Source organism: Leptodactylus fuscus, chromosome 2 (genome assembly GCF_031893055.1).
Source record: "Leptodactylus fuscus isolate aLepFus1 chromosome 2, aLepFus1.hap2, whole genome shotgun sequence".
Taxonomy (NCBI): domain Eukaryota; kingdom Metazoa; phylum Chordata; class Amphibia; order Anura; family Leptodactylidae; genus Leptodactylus; species Leptodactylus fuscus.
Window position 1 is genome coordinate 246,884,796 of NC_134266.1, and position 18,987 is coordinate 246,903,782.

Here is an 18,987-nt window from a genome sequence, read left to right on the forward strand (position 1 = left end):
AGCACATGTGGCACTTGAGGAGGGGAGACTTCGTTGAACACAGGGTGGGTTTAGGATCTGTGGTTAGAGATCAGTTCCCAGGTTGTGCTGTTGAAGATGGCAAATTTGCAATAGCACCAGAACTGGAACAGCATTAACTCCCTTGTTGTTGTTTCTTCTCATTGTCACAATAGATTAAGAAGGACTCAGCAACAGTAATACATATATGACTGTTCAGACTAGCATTATGGCTTCCTAAAGCAATTCCATTGAGATTTTCTGCATAGTGTATTTCTCTTGTTGTTTAAAAAAAACAAAACTGTAATAGAAGGGCCTATTATGAATAAATTCCGAGGCCGGCCTATCAGCCAGATGCATGAGTGTCTGACAGCCTTCTTACCCTTCATTCACATCTGCGTTCGGTATTCCGTCTGGGGGACTCCGCATGGGGACCCCCCAAATAGAATACCAAACGCAACTGCAAGCGGTGAGCAGTGAAAGAACATGGACCCCATAGACTATAATGGGGTCCATGTGCTTTCCGCGCGCTGAATGCGCAGGAAAGTAGATTGTGAACTACTTTCCTATCCGCATGATCCCAATGGAGATCTGGCGGCAAGTACACAGATCCAATTATAGTCTATGACTCAGGTCGGCGTCGCAACTTATAATAACGCTGGCCCGGGCCATATGATGTCTGTGAAGTCACCAAGTAGGCCTGAAACCTGCCAGAGCATAGGAGAGGTAAGTAACAGCATTTTTTATGTTCTCTTACCGCTCTTAGCCCTCCAATCATTATACTCGGGATAGTGTTTGTGGGGCCCGCGGCGTCACTTACCGATCCCGGCTCTTGCTCCCAGCCGCCTCTGCAGAAGACGCAGTGCCGGCAGCTGTGAGCAGGAACCAGGATCAGTAAGTAAATACGGCCCATTACCTGCTGGAATTACTCCAGCAGGTAATGGACTATTAAAAAAAAACAAAAAAACACAGTGGTAGCGGCTGCCACCATGCCCCCTGATGTCCTGGGCCCTTTGGCACTGCTACCCCGGTAGTTACGCCCCCGCCCCTTCTCTATAACATGCAGACTGGATTGCATTTTTAATGTGATAGGTTCACTTTAAGTTAGTGAGCCCTTGTAGTATATTTGGTTAGAGTGAAGTTACTATATAATACCGATTTTCGCATTGCACTTGTACTCTTCCCATTAGCTGGCAGCTAAAGCAGACAGCTTAGCAACCCACCACTTTGCTATAGTAACATATTCTAAATTGCTTTCTGCTCTACAAGTGCCCTGTCACTAGGAATATAATTAGTTAGTATGACACACTGTTGACATAATAGACTTTCCAACCTTTAGACTACTAATTTATCAACCTGTAGACTTTACATTTCTATGTCTTCTTTTCCTCTCGTCAAAAATGTACGGATATCATCCAGTGATAGGAACGCCTGTTCTGTATAATTCTCCTCTATTATTATGTATGCACATACGACAGGAGCTAATCTGTCCTATACAACCCAAATTTCAGAACAAAATGCCAGGAGAATGGTTGTCATAAGTGGCAAAGAAAATACTGGCCATTGCATGCTATTTTAGTTATTCATTTCTTAAAGTGTGTCTCCGATTATAAAGAAACTTTTCATACATGAATAGCACAGGGGAGTATAAGAAGCTTTGTAATATATCTTATTAAAGAAATCTGTTTCCTTCTCCACTTATTGGTCTGAGTTACTTTATACATAGAAGTCTATGGAGAATGCAGGGGGGAGAGTTGTTGGAAATGACATACCCTACTGGACTGTGAATGGGAGCTCTTTTGGCACTACTATATCTTTAAGTATACGACTGTATTCCAGGACAGTATGAGGCATAAAATACATTACCATCCTTTTACTCCTCCCCTGTCCATAGACTTCTGTGTGTGAGGTCTGAAGACAGATATGGATGCCCTTAACAATTTGAATGCAGAGAAGGAGGAGCAGCAATTATATCTGTGCTGGAAAGGGCTCTTAAACTAATACAAGGCCTAATAAATCCTCCAGACCCCAGACCAAACACTGTAAATAAATACAGACCCCAGACCGTTGCACCTCTTGTTGTAGACCCCAGGCCAAACCAACTAAAATAGACCTCAGACCAGGCTTGGCCTCATTTAATACACAACATGGGTAAAATCAGTCCCATCTCCAGCACGGCCTGAAATTTCCGTAGAAAAGCTTATATACTGGCTGGTGCCACATATTTTTTTTAAGCCTCACCCCTTTTTGAGCCAGGACAAACCTAACTTGGACTAAGTTAAGTCTAAAAGAAAATCAGGACAGTCCTGGCAAATTGGGGAAACTTAGCAGTTATACCATCAGGAGGGAGGAGGACTGTTAAGGTATGTAAGTTCCGCATGTGAACACTTCCGCATGGCTAGTCACCACGGGATGCCAGTGCAGTGCACTGGCAACCAGTCGTGGCATTCTGCTCTGGATTAGGCCCGAAGAATGGGCTAATCGGGAGGGAACCTCACGCCGCGGATACCACTGCTGAGTCAGCTGCCATGGCAAGATGGAGCAGCTCGCTTCTTTTTTCCACTAGCGGAAAAAAGAAGCGAGTGGCTCCTATTGAAGTCAAAATCCGCTCCAAAAAACTGTGTGAACATACCCTTAGCTGAGTTCACACAGGGTATTTTGGTCAGGATTTTAAGGCTGAATTCGCCTCAAAATCCTGACCAAAAAGACGACTCCCATTGAAATCAATGTGAGCCGGTCAGTTCTTTTTTCCGGGAGCCATTTGTCGTCCTGAAGACTCTCCCTCCTCCCGACTAGGCCCATTCATGGGGCCTAATCCGGAGCGGAGCAGTGCACCAGCATCAAATCACAGCTACCCATTTTTTGGTCCGGAAACTGAGACAGCCTCCGCCTCAGTTTCCAGACCAAAAAACCGCAGGTGAGCCCGGCCTTAGAGTAAGTAGATTTGGAGGCCAGTAGATTTCCCTTCTTTTTTCCCCTTTTTGTTTTGGAAGATGTCAACTGACTTTTATATGCCTTGTTTTTGGCATGATCTTTGCCGGTCATCCATTTCTGGAGAAGGTAATTATGGCCTAAATTTCATCCATTTGCACAGAATGGGGCAGATTTATGAAGACTTGTGTTATAACGCCAGTCTTCTAACCCCTGAGTCAGCAGAGGGTGCATTTCATTTATCAAGAGACACACACCTCCTCAAAAATGAGGAGCGCCCTCTGCTGGGCTGTGCGCCTGGTGGAAAATGTATGCTTATATTTCCCACATATTTTATGCACATTTCTGGCGTAAATGCTAGCAGTGACCCCCTGCACAACCTCACCACGTACCCTGTTCAGGGTGTCGAAGCTGACACGGAAATGAAAGAGACATGATTTCTTTTTGCATAAAAAATTGTGACTTTTATGTATTATAAACCGGAAAACTGCTGTAGAAGGCATAATAAATCTACCCCAATCTATCTACCTGTGGATTGGTGGAGTCCAAACTCTTCAGTGTTAGTTTTATAATCCTTTCCAGCCTGATGAACATCAGCAACTCTTCTTCTGAGACCCTCAGAAATTTCCTTTGTTACCCACCTGTGCAAATCAAATCAAATCGGTCAATTTTATGCAGAAATCTAGAAAATTCGGAAGGGTTCACAAACTTTCGAACACCACTGTACATGTATACAATTCCTTTATCAGTGCAGTTTTGCAGTTCGTGTATACTGTGTAGTTAGTAGGTATGGTAATGGTACTAAAGGTGAAAAACAGGGCTCACTAGTGAGTGGCAGTCATGATATTGTAGGTGCACTCTATAGAAGAACCCCGGTCCAGTCAACAACTGTAATAATGTAAGTGGCAGGTCCTTATATGAATTCTAGGCCAACATGCGCCACTTTTTGGAGACCTTGCAGGTTGTTTCTATGGAAACCACATGTAAAAGTAAAGCAGCGCGTTATATGTAGGTCACTTGATGGATCCATCTTGTTTATACCAAATAATGTGATACCTGTGGACTGAGCTGTAAGGAAACCTGAGTAATTTGCTTCTATTTCTGTCTTTAGGAAAGAGATTAGGTCAGATGCGTAAAATGTCTTCTGTATATTGCCTGATCTGGTTATTTTCTGTATCCAGCCCTAGGGAGCAGCCAAATATATCACTGAGCGGAGCTTAAGGGGGCGTTAACCCTGCATGCAGGGTTTTTCTGTCCGCTTGAGAAGTCGGACATCTTCACTGGCGGACAGGGAAGGACGGGCACGGAGTGCAAAAGAACGCACCCGATGCCCATTCAAGTGAATGACAGGTGTCACGGACACAGCTAGTGTCCGCTCCTAATGTCCGTGACAGATTTTGAGCGGACACTAGGAGCGGACACTACATGTCGGACACCGACGGTAGTGTGAACGCTCCCTTACACTGTTAATTCAAAGTGGATCTTCAATTTTTTATTTTTATTTTTTGCAAAAAATACACCTGTCAGGACACAACTAAACACTATTCCCCGAAAACCCATTTGAGACTGGGGCCCCATGTTGTGGAAATGCAGCTTTTATTTTTCTGTGTTTTTTTTTGCTAAAGCCAAGAATAGCTATAAAGGGAATGGGAAACATATAGGAAGTTCTTATATTTCTACCTTCTATTCAATCCACTCCTGGCTTAGACTAAAAAAGACCGCAACAAATTCTGTAACGAAAAACAATGTATTTCTGCAACGTGGGGCCTTAGCCTTAAGGGTGACAACCCACATTGCAGAAACACAGCTTTTTCTGTTGCAGATTTTGCTGTGGTTTTTTGAGCCAAGGCCAGGAGTGGATTGAGCAGAAGGGAGAAGTATCAGACCGGGTTCACATGGGGTTTTTTGGTCTGGAAACTGAGGCGGAGGCTGCCTTAGTTTCCGGAGCAAACAACGGGTAGCCGCAACTGGATGCCGGTGCAGTACACCGGCATCCAGTTGTGCACTCCGCTCCGAGTTAGGCCCACTGAATGGACCTAGTTGGGAGTGTCTTCAGGTGGATTCGAGAGGTGAATCCGCCTGAAGAATGAACATCTCGTTTCTTTTTTCCAGATGCCGGAACAAACGGCTCCCGGAAAAAAGAACTGACTGGCTCCTATTGATTTCAATGGGAGCCGTATTTTTGGTCAGGGTTTTGAGGCGGATTTCGCCTCAAAATCCTGACCAAAATACCCCGTGTGAACTCAGCCTAAGGGTCAGTGAACATTGAGTTTATTGGTGCTGAGTTCTATTGGGAGGCTTTTTTTTTGGAGGCTTATTTTGAGGTGGATTCAGCGTCAAAATCAGCGCCAAAAAACTCTATTTGCACTGACCCTAAGAACTTCCTATATATTTCCCATTCCTCTTGTAGCAACAAAAAAGCTGTGTTTCCTCAACGTGGGACCTCAGCCTAAGGGCTAGTTCACACGTGAGTATAAGGGTTCCGCCCCCGGCAGCTCCCTCCTTTGTCGGCTCATTCATTTGAGCCGACAGCAGAGGGTTAAGCCGCAACAGCGATGGTCGCGGCGGGCGGGTTTTGACAAGAGAGAGACGTGGCTCGCCGCGTCTCTCTCTGTGTCAAAACCCGCGCAGGCAGTTCACGTGTGAACTAGCCCTAAGACATTCCCATGCTTATGTTGTTGAGCTATGAGACAGTATAAGCAAATCTGGTCCATAGTTTTTAAGACTGAAAAACAGACACAAGCCCATCCTGTTATGTCTATGAATTTGCAGTGTTGATCCAGAAGAAGACTAAAAACCAATTCTCTTCATTTTAGACATGGTTTACATCTGTGTTTGGGGAGTCCCCCCCCGAGCGGAAACCTAACCGCATAAAAAAAGCAGTTACCTAAGAAAACCTACGGACCCTATAGACTATAATGGGGTCCTTGTGGTTTCCGCATGAAAAATGTAGAGAGAAAAGGGCTACTTGAATATTTCATTTGGATGGGGAACGGAATGGCTTGAACGCGTAAAAGATCGCGGCGTTTTACAGTATTTGCAAAGTGGATGGGATTCGTGCGAATCCCATGCCCACTTTGCGGAAAAAATCACAGCGTGTCCGTGTCATTTCCAAAACTGTCTCGGTTTTGAAAATCGCAGCATGTCAATTATATCTATGGAAATGCCGGCGGCTTTCCTATAGATATAATTGTAACAGAAAGTCCACGGAGCAAAATGCCGTGAACTTTCTGTTCAAAGCGCTGCGGGAAGAACCGCAGCACTTTAGCGCGGCGGTTCCGGCCCATGGGAAAAAAATTCTTTCTGGCCTCCAAATGACCTCTGCTTCACCTAATTCTACAGGACAGAAACCCTGTTCTTTCCTTCATCAGTGCAGGCGCTAGTTTCCATCACTACGGTAGGGAGCGGACAGCTGTATATTGTTCCTTCTGATATAAACGGCTCCCCTAGTGGCGACAATAGTTTGGAGATATTTTGAAAAGTACAATGATGGACAAAAAAAAATGTACTTAGAATTTTCTCATTTAGAGGCCGGTCCCAGATATTATTATAGAGAGTGCTATGGAAGTTGATGGTGTTTTACAGTTACATAATATATTTTTATCTTTTTTATGCGTCTTCTAATTTAAAGACATTTCTCCACAGTAACAGACAAAAGTGTCAGCAAAATTCTCTTTCTGAAAACGCGAACTGTGAAGTTACAAGGAGCGGCCTCACTTGTCTCCAATGGCCCATTAGGTAACGCATGACAAAGGATAATGAGTGTTATTGTAGGTCTGCGATTATGACGGAAGTAAGGACTATGTATGTTTTATAGGCTCTGTCAATTTTTGGAACATATTCCAAGGAGGAAAGCTTTCTGCAAGTTTTAAACCCGTAAGTGTCAATCTGAATAACAGAGATGTGAGAAAGAATTCAGCATTTTCGGAAAATTAGTTTCTGAACTAAAATCTTCCCTTGTCACAATGTAGTGAGCTGCAGGTAGAGGAATCTGATACTTAAATTAAAGGGACAATCACATTGAAGAAGGAAGAAGACAAGCTAAGCAGAATAATATATAGTGCGGCAAAATATTCCCTGGGTGTCTATTGGGGGGTTTCCACTAAGATATTGAGACAGTTATGGAGCACGGTCACTGACTAGGACCGCCCACTGGACTCCTAAACCCTTCAATTTTGATAGTTGTGGTGATTTTGGTTTGCTCATGTGTTATTTACACGAACATGTATGTTTAGTACAGGGCTCTCAGTCACAAAGTCCACAGCCACATGTAGCCCCTGAGGTTATCTATGGCCCACGGTGCACCAACGCTCCTGAGAAATCCTTGGGACAGCAGAAAGTGCCTGAAGGAGGAGCACAACAGCGCCCCTTAATGATAGTGTGCTGGAGTGCAGGGCGTCATATGGAGAGGAGGATTTAAAAAAAAAACAAAAAAAAAAACAAACATTGGGAGACCAGACAGTATGTTATTACTGGGGGAAGGTCAGCAGACTGTATATAAGGGCAGAGCTACTATAATAGACTATAGGAGAACTATAATTCTATGGGGGCAGAGCCACTAAGCCACTATATTAGTCTATGGGGCAGTATAGAATTATAGGGCAGAGCCACTATGTATCTCTATGGGGGCATGATAATTCTATGGGGGCAGAAGACTGTATGTAATGGCAGAGTCATTATATTTCTATCGGGGCACTATAATTCTATTGGGTCAGCAGAATGTACTATAATTCTAGGGGTGGGGCAGCAGACTGTATATAAGGACAGAGCTGCTCTGTTTGTCTAGGGGGGCACTATAGTGCTGTAGGGGCAATAGACTGTATATAAGGAAAGCTGCTATGTTGGTCTATGGCACCATTATAATTCTATGGGAGCCGCAGACTGTATATAATGGCAGAGTCATTATATTTCTAAAGGGGTACTATAATTCAGTGGGATCAGCAGACTGTAAATAAGGACAGAGTCTCTATGTATGTCTATGGGCACTATAATTCTATAAGGTCAGGAGAGTGTATAAAAGGACAGAGTCATTATGAATGTCTATGGGGGGTATAGGGGCAGCAGTCTGTATATAGGACAGAGCTGCTATTTTTTGTCTAGTAGAGGGCAGAGTCACTATATCTGTATGGGGACTCCAGTAAGTTTAGGCCCCACAACCTAAAATCTTTGCTATGTGCATACTATTTTCCCGGCCAATATGAGACCCTTGGATTAGAACAATACCTTATAGTCTGCCTGTCCTCATAAACCCAGCGCTGGGATCTACTTGACTATGGGATCAGTCCTACATGAAGTGCATTATTACATCCCTCTTCTCTCCGCAGTCTAGGACTGGATGCCAGATCAGCAGCCTTGCTGTCACTAAGGACGACTCTCTGATGTTTGTAGCAGATTACATCGGTTATATATACACTTATCACATCAAAGACTATGCTATCCATGGAGCTGAGAAGGAACGTCCGCCATGTAAGTGTCACTTTTTGTAGTTTATATTACATTATTTGGAGCATTCTTATTGGAGAAACTTTACAGACATGACTGATGAAAGAAAATATTTGGCAAAGAAAATACGTAACATTCTGGGAAAATATTTTTATGAACATTTCCAAGAATGTGATACTAAGGTTACGTAATGGGATCATGAGCGGTGCCCATATCTGGTGCTGCTTGTTACTTTTTCTGTTAGATAAAGCCTTCATTATTGAAGTGTATTATGGAGCCAGGAATATCAAGAATGTTATTGTTTCATGGTATGAGAACAACAAGCATTGGAAAATACCAACAGGTTTCACTTATTATAAAACATATCTGGAATAACTACAATGACAATGCCAGCATTTACAAGAAAACATGGTTTTAGAATGAGCCATTCACAGGTGAAGTGTTCTCTAGGTGGATCCTCTCTGACTTCATCTCTGCTAGATTGACAGGTTTCGCTCTACATACAAACAGTCACATCAAGCAATGTGGGAAGAAACCAGAGGGCAACCATCCAGCAGACACTTCTCCCTGTGTACCACGTTCTTTTCAAACATTTTTCTCACCGCCCCCCCCCCCCGCCTACCTTCTAACTTACCTAGCTTACAAAAAATAAAACAGTAAATAAGCGGCCATTTTCTTGTGGCCTATGGGCATGCGCAGTCGGCTCTGCCCAAGGCCCGAGGCCTACAAGTTTCACTGCCTGCGCTCGAAGAAGACACAGGAAGAGGACGTTCCTGAAGAAGATGGAGGTGTCGCTGGAGAATTCTCTCGAAGCATTGGGCACGCCCCCAGTGCTGTTTGAGCACTGGGGCCCACCCCCAGTGCTTTCTACGGATTTCTACGGAACGGCGGCGCTGAGAAGACATCTAAAAGTAGGAGACGAATAGCCTTTCTTAAGGCTATTCCAACATGTTAGTCACAAAAAATTCCATCTGAATGATAGGATCCCTTTAAGCCACATTCTAGATGCAAACTCATTAGTAAATCTGCTGTAGTGTCTTGGACTGAGCCAGAGGTGCCAAACAATGGCACCCAAGGTGGTGCTGGCAGCACCCTTCATAGCACAGACCCTCTTTGGAAAGTTGGACTTTGCCACAGAGATGTCTACATCAAACCTGACTGACTTTCCTTCTAACTGAAAAAAATATAAAAACGGTGACCTGGCGCCTGTCTGGTGGAAATAATAGTCAGGAGCCCACCAGGCCAATTGCAGCTCTTACCTGGACACAGTCCCAACAGTAGGTGGTGATGCAAAATGGAAAAGATAAATAGAAAAACCGGGACATGATAGAGTGCTAATGGCAGCAAGATCTGTAATAAACGTAAAAATAAAATAAAAATAAACGGTGTGGATGGTTGAGATAAATTGGTTCTTTTTATTACTCCAAGGGCACGAACAATGGTATCAAACGGCTACGCGTTTCGACACCGGGTGAGTGTCTTTTTCAGGCCACTAAAATATACAGTAACAGACAAATACTAGAATTAAAATCAATAATCAAAAGATCGATGAATAAAACTTCACAAATAAATAGAACAGTGGTAATGATCATAATAAGTCACATGATAGATATCAAATATATATCAAATATATATCAAAGGTATAGGTGGGTATGCTTGGATGTATATAGTCTACAGGTGGTATGAAAGCAGTTAAGGTTTGAGAGGTCCTTCTGGGTAAGGGTATGTTCACATGGCGGAAAATTTGATTCCACGTGTGAACATACCACCCAGTCAACTTGGGCAGAATGCCAATGCAGTGCACCTGCATCCCGCAGCGACATTTTGCTCCAGATTAGGCCCGAATAAATGGGCCTAATCGGTAGGGAGCCTCGTCCTAAGTCAGCCGCGGAATCTGCGGCAAGATAGAGCAGCTTGCTTCTTTTTTCCGCTACTAGCTAGCAAAAAAAAGTAGCGAGCGGCTCCCATTGAAATCAATGGGACCCGTTTTTGGAGGCGGATTTTGAAGTGGATTCCAAAAAACTCCATGTGAACATACCCTTAGAGAGTTCAATGGGTCTTCATAGGAGCTGTGTATAAAAATAGTAGAATTCTTTCTTATTTGTATTCAACAATTTTTGCAAACTTGCTTTTTTAATTTTTCAATGCATTGAAGTGCAAATGTTGCAAAAGTGCGTGCGACCCTTACAGCATATGTTATTATTAAGAAAACAACTGATAATGAAGGTTACACAGATCAACGCAATCTTCACGGCAATAGCAAATCTGCTGCGGTATATTAGAATATTAGCAGTCACCTCACAGATTCAACCTGGGCAACGTAATTTTGTATGATCACAGGTTTCCGCGACTTCATATATTCTCATTAAACATGAGCAGATCAAGTCACCTAGGTCAGCAGTCTTTAGAATATAAGGAATTCTAGTCTTTTACAATTTTTACTGAATTTCTTAAAATGTACCGGTAATTTTAGAAAGTTTTAACTTGTTGTGGGTGTTGTAGTAGTTTAAACAGCAGTGGCTTGTAGACTTAACCAACTTCTCCAACTATGCTCCTGGGTTCGTGCAGAGCTAAGGGGGTCAGCAAAGTCTTTCTACATCCAGCGGTCTTCAGCCCTCCTATGCCAAATGGGAGCCAGAGTTCCCATGATGGTTGTGGAGACAAATGACTCAAAACACATGTGGTTTTAAGGAAAGCAGTTCACAACTTTACTGAATAACTGATGCAAAACAAGAACCAACAATGATGGCGGTACAGATCTTACCCAGAGGTCCACTAGATATGGGATGAGCTTGGTGATGGTGGTTCCAACAGCCTACACTTTGGTCTCTCACAATATATTTGCTAGTTTCTTCACTCTCATTCTCTTTTCCCAGTTGTTCAGAAACGAAAGAGCACACCATTTTTTTAGAGAAGGTGTGGATCTCTAAAAACTCATCAACCCATCAAAACCTCACTTCAAAATGTGAAAAATTCTATAAAATTTCAGATTTTTCCTGGTACATATGTACTATCAGTGGGTAATGTAAGTAGATAATTTCCATCGTTCAAAGATTTGTATAGATTACATTCACAGTATGACAGGAAGGACATGTTCTTCCAATTTACGTCTAGGGCAAGTTATGAGGTCACAAGCCTAATCCTACGACTGTTATGAATTTATGTTCACATACTATATTACACTGCTCTTACAGCAGCTTATCTCAGGTCCCAGGTCTGTTATCTCTTTGTGTAAACACACACTAACCCTCTGTGGATTGTGTACATGCATTTGCATATTATCTGATCTGCTCCAGGCAGTGCAGACAAACTGACATGGGAAAACACATTTAATCCAAATTGCCAGTTTGTCAATTTTAAACATGCCTGGAAAAAGAAAATCTAATTTTTCGCAAACAACGAGAGCTATGAAGGTAGCCAGAAGTCAGAGTTCTACTCGAGCAGTGCTGAGGGGGATCATCGACGCCAACAACACGCTCATTATATGGTGTTGTAGCGAGTTGCTGAGATGCCGGAACAATTACAAGCACTGTGCGAAGAACAATTTCAGTGCCAGGCCAACTTGAGAGCTGCCGAAACTCCGGAGCAGGCGGATCATCAATGCCAACAACACGCTCATTATATGGCATCCCAGCAAGCTGCTGAGATGCTGCAACAATCATGGGCACAGCACGAGGAACGAATTCAGCGACAGGCCAGCTTGAGAGCTGCCGAAACGCCAGAACAACTCGCTCATTATATGGCTTTCCAGCAAGCTGCTGAGATGCTGGAACAATCCCGGGCACAGCGCGAGGAACGCGTTCAGCGAAAGGCCAGCTTGACAGCTGTCAAAACGCCGGAAAAGGTGGATCATCAGCACCAACAACACGCTCATCATATGGCATCCCAGTGAGCTGCTGAGATGCCGGAACAATCACAGGCACGTTGCGAGGAACAAGTTCAGTAGCAGCACAGCTTAAGAGCTGCCAAAACGCCGGAGCAGGCAAACCATTGACGGCAGCAATTTGCTGAATATAGGCGGATCATTCACTCCAACAACCCGCAGACGAAGTCGGGGGCACAAGCTAGTTCTTATATAGATCACTTGTCTCTTGGTGACATCAAATATTCCTATTCATTTATACTAAAAGAATATTTTTTAATTCCTTTTTATCTTTTAATCTGGAAAACACTGACAAAAACAATTCCATTTTGATCAATTACAGAAGCTAGTAGCAAAAAAAGAAATGATCCTGAATATTTTCTTTCAATAAACCTGCAGCCCAGAGATTTCATCCACATTTGATCATAGAGTTGATATTGACTCCTGAAATTATAAATTCTTGACTCATATCAGAGAAAAGACTGAAGTCTGTTTTCCTATTGCTTTATTGATCGAGACTTCTTAGAAAGACAACACTTTGCTATAAATCTTTACAACAAAAAGTATTGAATATATATGAGAAATCTGTTAGGTGAAATGAAAACTGAACGTTCCCCTAAAAGGCAATCATTTTGTATCTATGGTAGGGTAGCCCAATGTTTCCCTATTTAATCTGCTTATTCCCAGAATTTATGGGGCCTGGGGCAGCAGCATGTAAAATGGTAGGTATAGGGTACTTTAAAGGGAGTCTACCACCTCTGCCAAGCATATCCAACCTCCACCATTGTGCTATAGGCACATACAGTGATTTACAACACACCTTTGTTATGTTCCTTTTAGAAGATTTGGGCAAAAATAACTTTGAAGTCTTATGAAATTGAAGCATTTGGTCCATTGGATGGGCCTTCAGCTTCATGTATGTCATAAAAGTGACATACATAACAGGAGGGATGTTTATCTCTATAATCTACCCCATAGCATGATAGGGGCAGTTGAATTTGCTTGGGGGAGGTGGTAATTCAGATACTCAAAGAAATGGCACATGGTATGCGGGGCCCCTCTAAGCCCCCGTAACTGAACAGTTTGTTGGTTGTGACTAAGTCCTGCACAGTATTGATATACTATACTCTTGTATCCCTGTAGTTATCAAGCACTGGAGGGCTCACGTGGACATGATAACAGAGTGAGTAACATGGCAGCATTTTTTTATCAACTTTTGCCATATGGTATTATTGAAAATATGTTAAAATATAAAAATTATAGTCTAGCTCTGCTCAAATTCTAGTGGAACTGCAGTTACATCTGATATCCATCTTCTATCACATCAGACTCACAGAGATATAGGCGAATTAGGGTGCCTAGGGTTCACCCGTAAAACTCATTCCCATTGCAAATATTACCTGGCACCTGGCACAAATTCATAATACTGAACCAACACAACATTTACTGTATTTCGGTCATAGCCTGCCACCTAGTCATTGCCTTGAGCTTGGGCCTTCTTAGCTAGTAAGCTAAGGCTTAAGCAAGACGTAGCAAGATGCTGGACAACACTTGGATAGACTGGTTAAAGGGATTCTGTCAACAGAAGCCAACTTTGTAGGTATGGTAGAATCCCCAGATCACCTTGTGAATTGGTTCCTCTATGGCAGAGATATCACCACTTTTGTCAATATGCAAATTAGGTCTTTGGAGCAATGAGGGCATGGAATTTATTCCAAAGAGGTAAGCAGCAACACCCTCATTGCTCCTAAGAGCACATTTGGATGTTGACAAAAAACATATCTCAGCAACAGACTCCAATTCACAAGGGGCAAACTGTTTTGATATGCTATGATCTGGTCTCCTTTTTTCCCTTCCTTGACCTCCACCATAATAGTATGGCAAATGGTGGCAATTTAAATATGGCAGGCACTCAGATCTGGTGCTTTTGCCTGTGATCACTACCCACAAAGCTGACCAAGGTGCCATATTTGTGGCAGTGGTTGGGTGCTGCCATTTTGTTGTGGATTGGCAGCCCCTGGAACGATATCTATAGAAGAGTCCCAGGTTTGTCTGGGATATAGTTTTATTGCAGGCTGCTTTATGGCGCCTCTAATAGAACTGCCAGTATCTCACAATGTATTACGATGCATTAACATTACCAAATAATTTTTGCCAGAAGACAAAAAGCATCCTAAGGACATAAATAATATTGCCTGAAGGCATGCAGTCATCCTCCTAACTAGGGTGTTGCAGCCTCCTAGCAGGTTATCAGGGCACCCCTGTTGGGAATCACAGGGATAGAGGGTAAGTTGTTGTGAGGTAGGAAATTGTTGCTAAGGTAATAATTTTAGTGGGGTTCTACAGAAGATAGTAGCGGTGTGCACTTTTCTGACCTGACCATCTGACAGTACATGTCCATAGACTAGTACTGGAGGGGTGTTCCTCACTGTCATGGCTGGGCAGTAAGGAACGCCTCCTCTGACAGTATAGAGCTACGGACAGTACTGTCAGAAGGGACGCTCCCAGCTAGACTGTCAGGAACGCCCTTCTGACAGTGAAGAGCTACCTGTAATTGCACATAATGGGAAAGCCAGCAGTGCACTGAATTCAGCACACTGTCATCTTTCTAGCGGTATATACTGTAAAACTGCATGTGTCTGAGGGCATAAAAGATCATCTTTAAGATCTGTAATTGCGGACAATATGCTGAGCATCTATGGTTGTGTGCTTGGGGCCGTAGCCTTGTCTATTAGAAGCATATTAGCATTTTCTCCAAAAATGTGCTATAATTTTGCTATATTCCTCTCCACTACTCTGCAGCAGCTGTACTTATGCCTCTCATTAGAAATGCATGAGTTGTGTACAGTTCAGATTGTGCCGCATATGATTACTGCCAAATTATGACTGAGCCGCTGTCTCAGAACGTTATTAATAATCGTGGATTTCTTGGAGTACGTCCCGGACTTTGTAGCCATTTAATTTTAGAAGTGGGAGACATTTGTGTTTCTTGTCAAACTAATCTGCTTGGAAATCTGTTGTAAACACCACCCACATGGTGACATGTCATGTAGAGACTGTTGGCAAATAGATTTTGCATTTGCTTCATATAAAGATGGCAATCTACTTGAAAGGAAAAATATCCCTGATCGTAACAAGTGCCGTCAAGGGGAATGTTCTGAAGATATGCAGACTAACAATGCAAGAGACGTATAAAGGAACAGGATTTACATAACTCACTAGTGGCACCAGTCTAAAAGCGATGACCATTAAGGGTTAATGTGACGGTAATGGACTGGACAGGGTGGACACTGGTTTGGCATTCTGATTTGCAACTTTGAGCTCTTGTTGTCTTTTCTAACCATCGTATCATGTCCTTTATCTATGCCCATCTTGTCTGGTTAACTTGCATAGTCAAAAAAACTAAGTGGATTTTTTCACAATCTGATATATTTGGATTTTATGAGCCTGCAATAGGGAAATTTAACAGTTGTCCAATACGAACAACTTATATTGTAGACCTTCTCCAAGGAAATGTGGCGTTACTGAAGATATGCAGATATCTTGATTTTTACAAGGGCCAACCCTGCAGTCAGTAGTGGCCCAGTACTATAGAGGTTCTGCCAGTAAACCTGGTCCGATATAGTAATGGGGCCTAATATAACAGGACTCCAAAGATACTGCAGAAGGCTACCCATCTGAGGTTACTTTGGGTCCAATAACAACTTGTTACTAGCGCAAAATCCTGGAGTTATCAGTGTGGAGATTATACTAGGGAGGAGGCCCAAGATGGCGGCTACTCAGGCCTTGTGTCATGGTAGGTTTAGTGCCAAATCCTCTTATAAAGCAGTGAGGCAGTACAATAGCAGGTATTGAATGGGTTGTACCTGGGTGATGGCAAAGATTTCCTCCAGGGCACTGTCAGCAGTAAGTCTCCTGGCCCATGGTATTTCAGAGTGCCCTTGGTGTTTAGTGCATATTAAACAAGACATGCTTGTGGTACAGTATACTTAGAATATTCAGCCACAGGTAATATGGCGACACCGTTTCCTTTCCACTGTGGTGAATATACTGTATGGCAACTCTTGGACCTTGGACCTGGTCCTCTGTTTTATCCATTATGTCTCCTCAAGACAAAATGTTCTCTAAGGGAGCCTTCACACGGAGTAAACGCGTGTGTATTTTTGCAAAATACACGTGTAAAAATAAGACTCCCATTGACTTCAATGACATTTTACAGGCATATTTTTACACGTGTATTTTGCAAAAATACACACGCGTTTACTCAATGTGAAGGCTCCCTATAAGGCGTGAATAAAAGTAATTTTACATGTTCCTAGTCACAGTATACTGCCTGTGACCTGAGTATGCAGACAAGTATGTCTTATAGTATAGCCTGCTGTAAGACACCCATATTTCTAGACTTTGTAGGTTATGGCAGCATCTTCTCTCTGGATTTTGCCCTTAGTGTCACTTTAAAGTAGTTGTCTAGCCCGATATGACATTGAGAACAGAAAGATGCTGCAGCACACAGGGTGGGACATCTCTTTGGAGCAGCCACCAAACACCTAAGGCTGGGTTCACACGGGGGCATTCAGGCCGGATTTTGACGCAGAGGCCACCTCAGAATCCGGTCCAAAAAACGGCTAGCCGCGACTGGATGCCGATGCAGTGCATACAGTGCACCGGCATCCAGTCGAGGCATTCTGCTCCGGATTAGGCCCAAATGAATGGGCCTACTTGGGAGGTAGTGTCATGCCGCAGACGTCCGCGGCTGATTCAGCCATGGATTCCACCTCAAGAAAGGGCATGTTGCTTCTTTATTCCGCAAGTGGGAACAAACCGGAATCCATTGAATTCAATGGAGGCGGTTCTTTGAGCCGGAAAAATCCGGCCCAAAAAACCCAGTGTGAACCTGGCCTAACAGGATTTGTCCACATGTCCGATTACTCAAATTAGTACCTTTTAGTGCTATACTATAGCCTTGCAACACTGGAGTCCTTGGTTCAAATGCAAACAAAAACAACATCTGCGAGGAGTTTGTATGTTCTTCCATGTTTGTGTGGATTTCCTTCGGGTACTCCGATTTCCTCCAAAGACATACTGATAGGGAATATTGATTGTGAGCCCTATATGGGACAGTGACTGACAATGTCTGTAAAGCGCTGCGGAATATGATGGCGCTATATAAGTAAGCAAATATAGTAGGAATACGACTAGGACCACACTAAGAATCATTAATGCTACATTAAAACCTGTATTGGATCAATAACAAAGCTTTATTTCCATTTTTTAGACTGGAAGTGATCGATGAAGATAAAGTTGTGCTATCCTCATCACTAGACTGTGCGGTGCGGCTCTGGAGCATTGATGGAGAATTTATAGGTTAGTCCTTATATATTACTATATACAGACTACCATCTGCAAGTGTACCTAGAGGAATTGATGGAAGGCAGAGGTCACACCAGATATTGATGGCCATACCTGCCTAAAATTTTTGCACAGTGATGGATGTTTGTTGAAATTGATGTTTCTTTGCTTCCCATTTAGAGGCTTTAATTTTCAGGGTTAATTTTTTTTTATTTTATTTGGTCCGGTAAGAAATTATGAAAAAAAAAAAAAAAACCATAAAATAAATAGAACAGACTAATAAAACCCAATAATTTTTTTTTCCGATACAGGGTAAGAGATCATACAGCACGTCGGGACACCATAACAAATAAGTCTGAGGATCAGGTAGAAGGCGCGTACGCGAGGGCCACACGCAATGAAAAATCACATTAAAATCCCTCGACTTTAATGAAACATGATGTTGTTCTGTGGGATTTTGCCGCTACATTCATGTTTCTATGATTGTTTGCTTTTTTAACAAAATACATCGCAGAGTGTGATAATCTGTATATACCTGCACAATACACATACATAAAAAATGGATAGGAAGCAAAATTTCAAAAAAGATTATTAAGACTGTAATTGTGGTCACGCATATGCGTGGACACTATTGGATTTTTGTGCTACTAGCTCATTGCAGTCGCAGCATGTCACATGTGACACCATAGAAGTGAATGGCTTTTTTTGTTGCATTTAGTGCACTTTGAAGCTCTAGCCTTAAAGAGGACCTTTCACCACCATGTCCACTTTTTGCATCATTTAATAGCTGCTCCTGCACCGATTGTGGATTATTTGGAATTTTTTCTGTAGCCCCCACCATTCCTGAGCAACCTCTGCTGTTAGTTTTGGTGCTTGATATGCTGTTGGACTCTGTACTGTCAGGAGGGCGGTGTCAGGCAGGAGCAGACAAGGGGTGTGAGCTCTGACACTGACTGCCTCTGATTTGAGCTCTTATTTATGCCCCTTGCCTGCTCCTACCTGACACCGCCTTCCTGACAGTACACAACCGAAATAGCATATAAGGGACCAAAAAACTAGCAGCAATAATTTCTCAGGAATGGTGGGGGCTAGAAAAAATTCCAACTGTGCCAGAATCAGTGGAGCAGCATAAATAGATTTTAACATCCTCTTTAAAGGGGGTCTGTTAGCAGTCTGACCACCTCAAAATTACGCTGGTGGTTTCCCTATAGATATAATGAAAGCGGGGAAAAACCACAATATGTTGCCTCTTTTTTTGCTGCAACCCACTAGGTGGGACCTTCGGGTAAGGGCTTGTTCACACGGGGCAAGAGGGGGCGGATTTTGGCGCTGAATCCACATCACAATCCACCCCACACAATAGAGGTCTATGTAGGTATGTTCCCGCTCACGGAAAAAAGAAGCGA

The 18,987-nt window shown here is 42.9% G+C and overlaps 1 protein-coding gene across 1 annotated transcript in view; it reads left to right on the forward strand.

Annotated features, from left to right (window-relative positions):
- Positions 1-18,987, forward strand: part of LOC142195888 (cilia- and flagella-associated protein 337-like) — a 97,234-nt gene that overhangs the window by 70,284 nt on the left and 7,963 nt on the right. Inside the window, exons 23-27 of the mRNA XM_075265980.1 lie at positions 6,574-6,666; positions 6,746-6,804; positions 8,253-8,394; positions 13,376-13,415; positions 17,508-17,596. Of these exons, the coding sequence (XP_075122081.1) occupies positions 6,574-6,666; positions 6,746-6,804; positions 8,253-8,394; positions 13,376-13,415; positions 17,508-17,596 (423 nt within the window). The remainder of the gene's footprint in view (positions 1-6,573; positions 6,667-6,745; positions 6,805-8,252; positions 8,395-13,375; positions 13,416-17,507; positions 17,597-18,987) is intronic.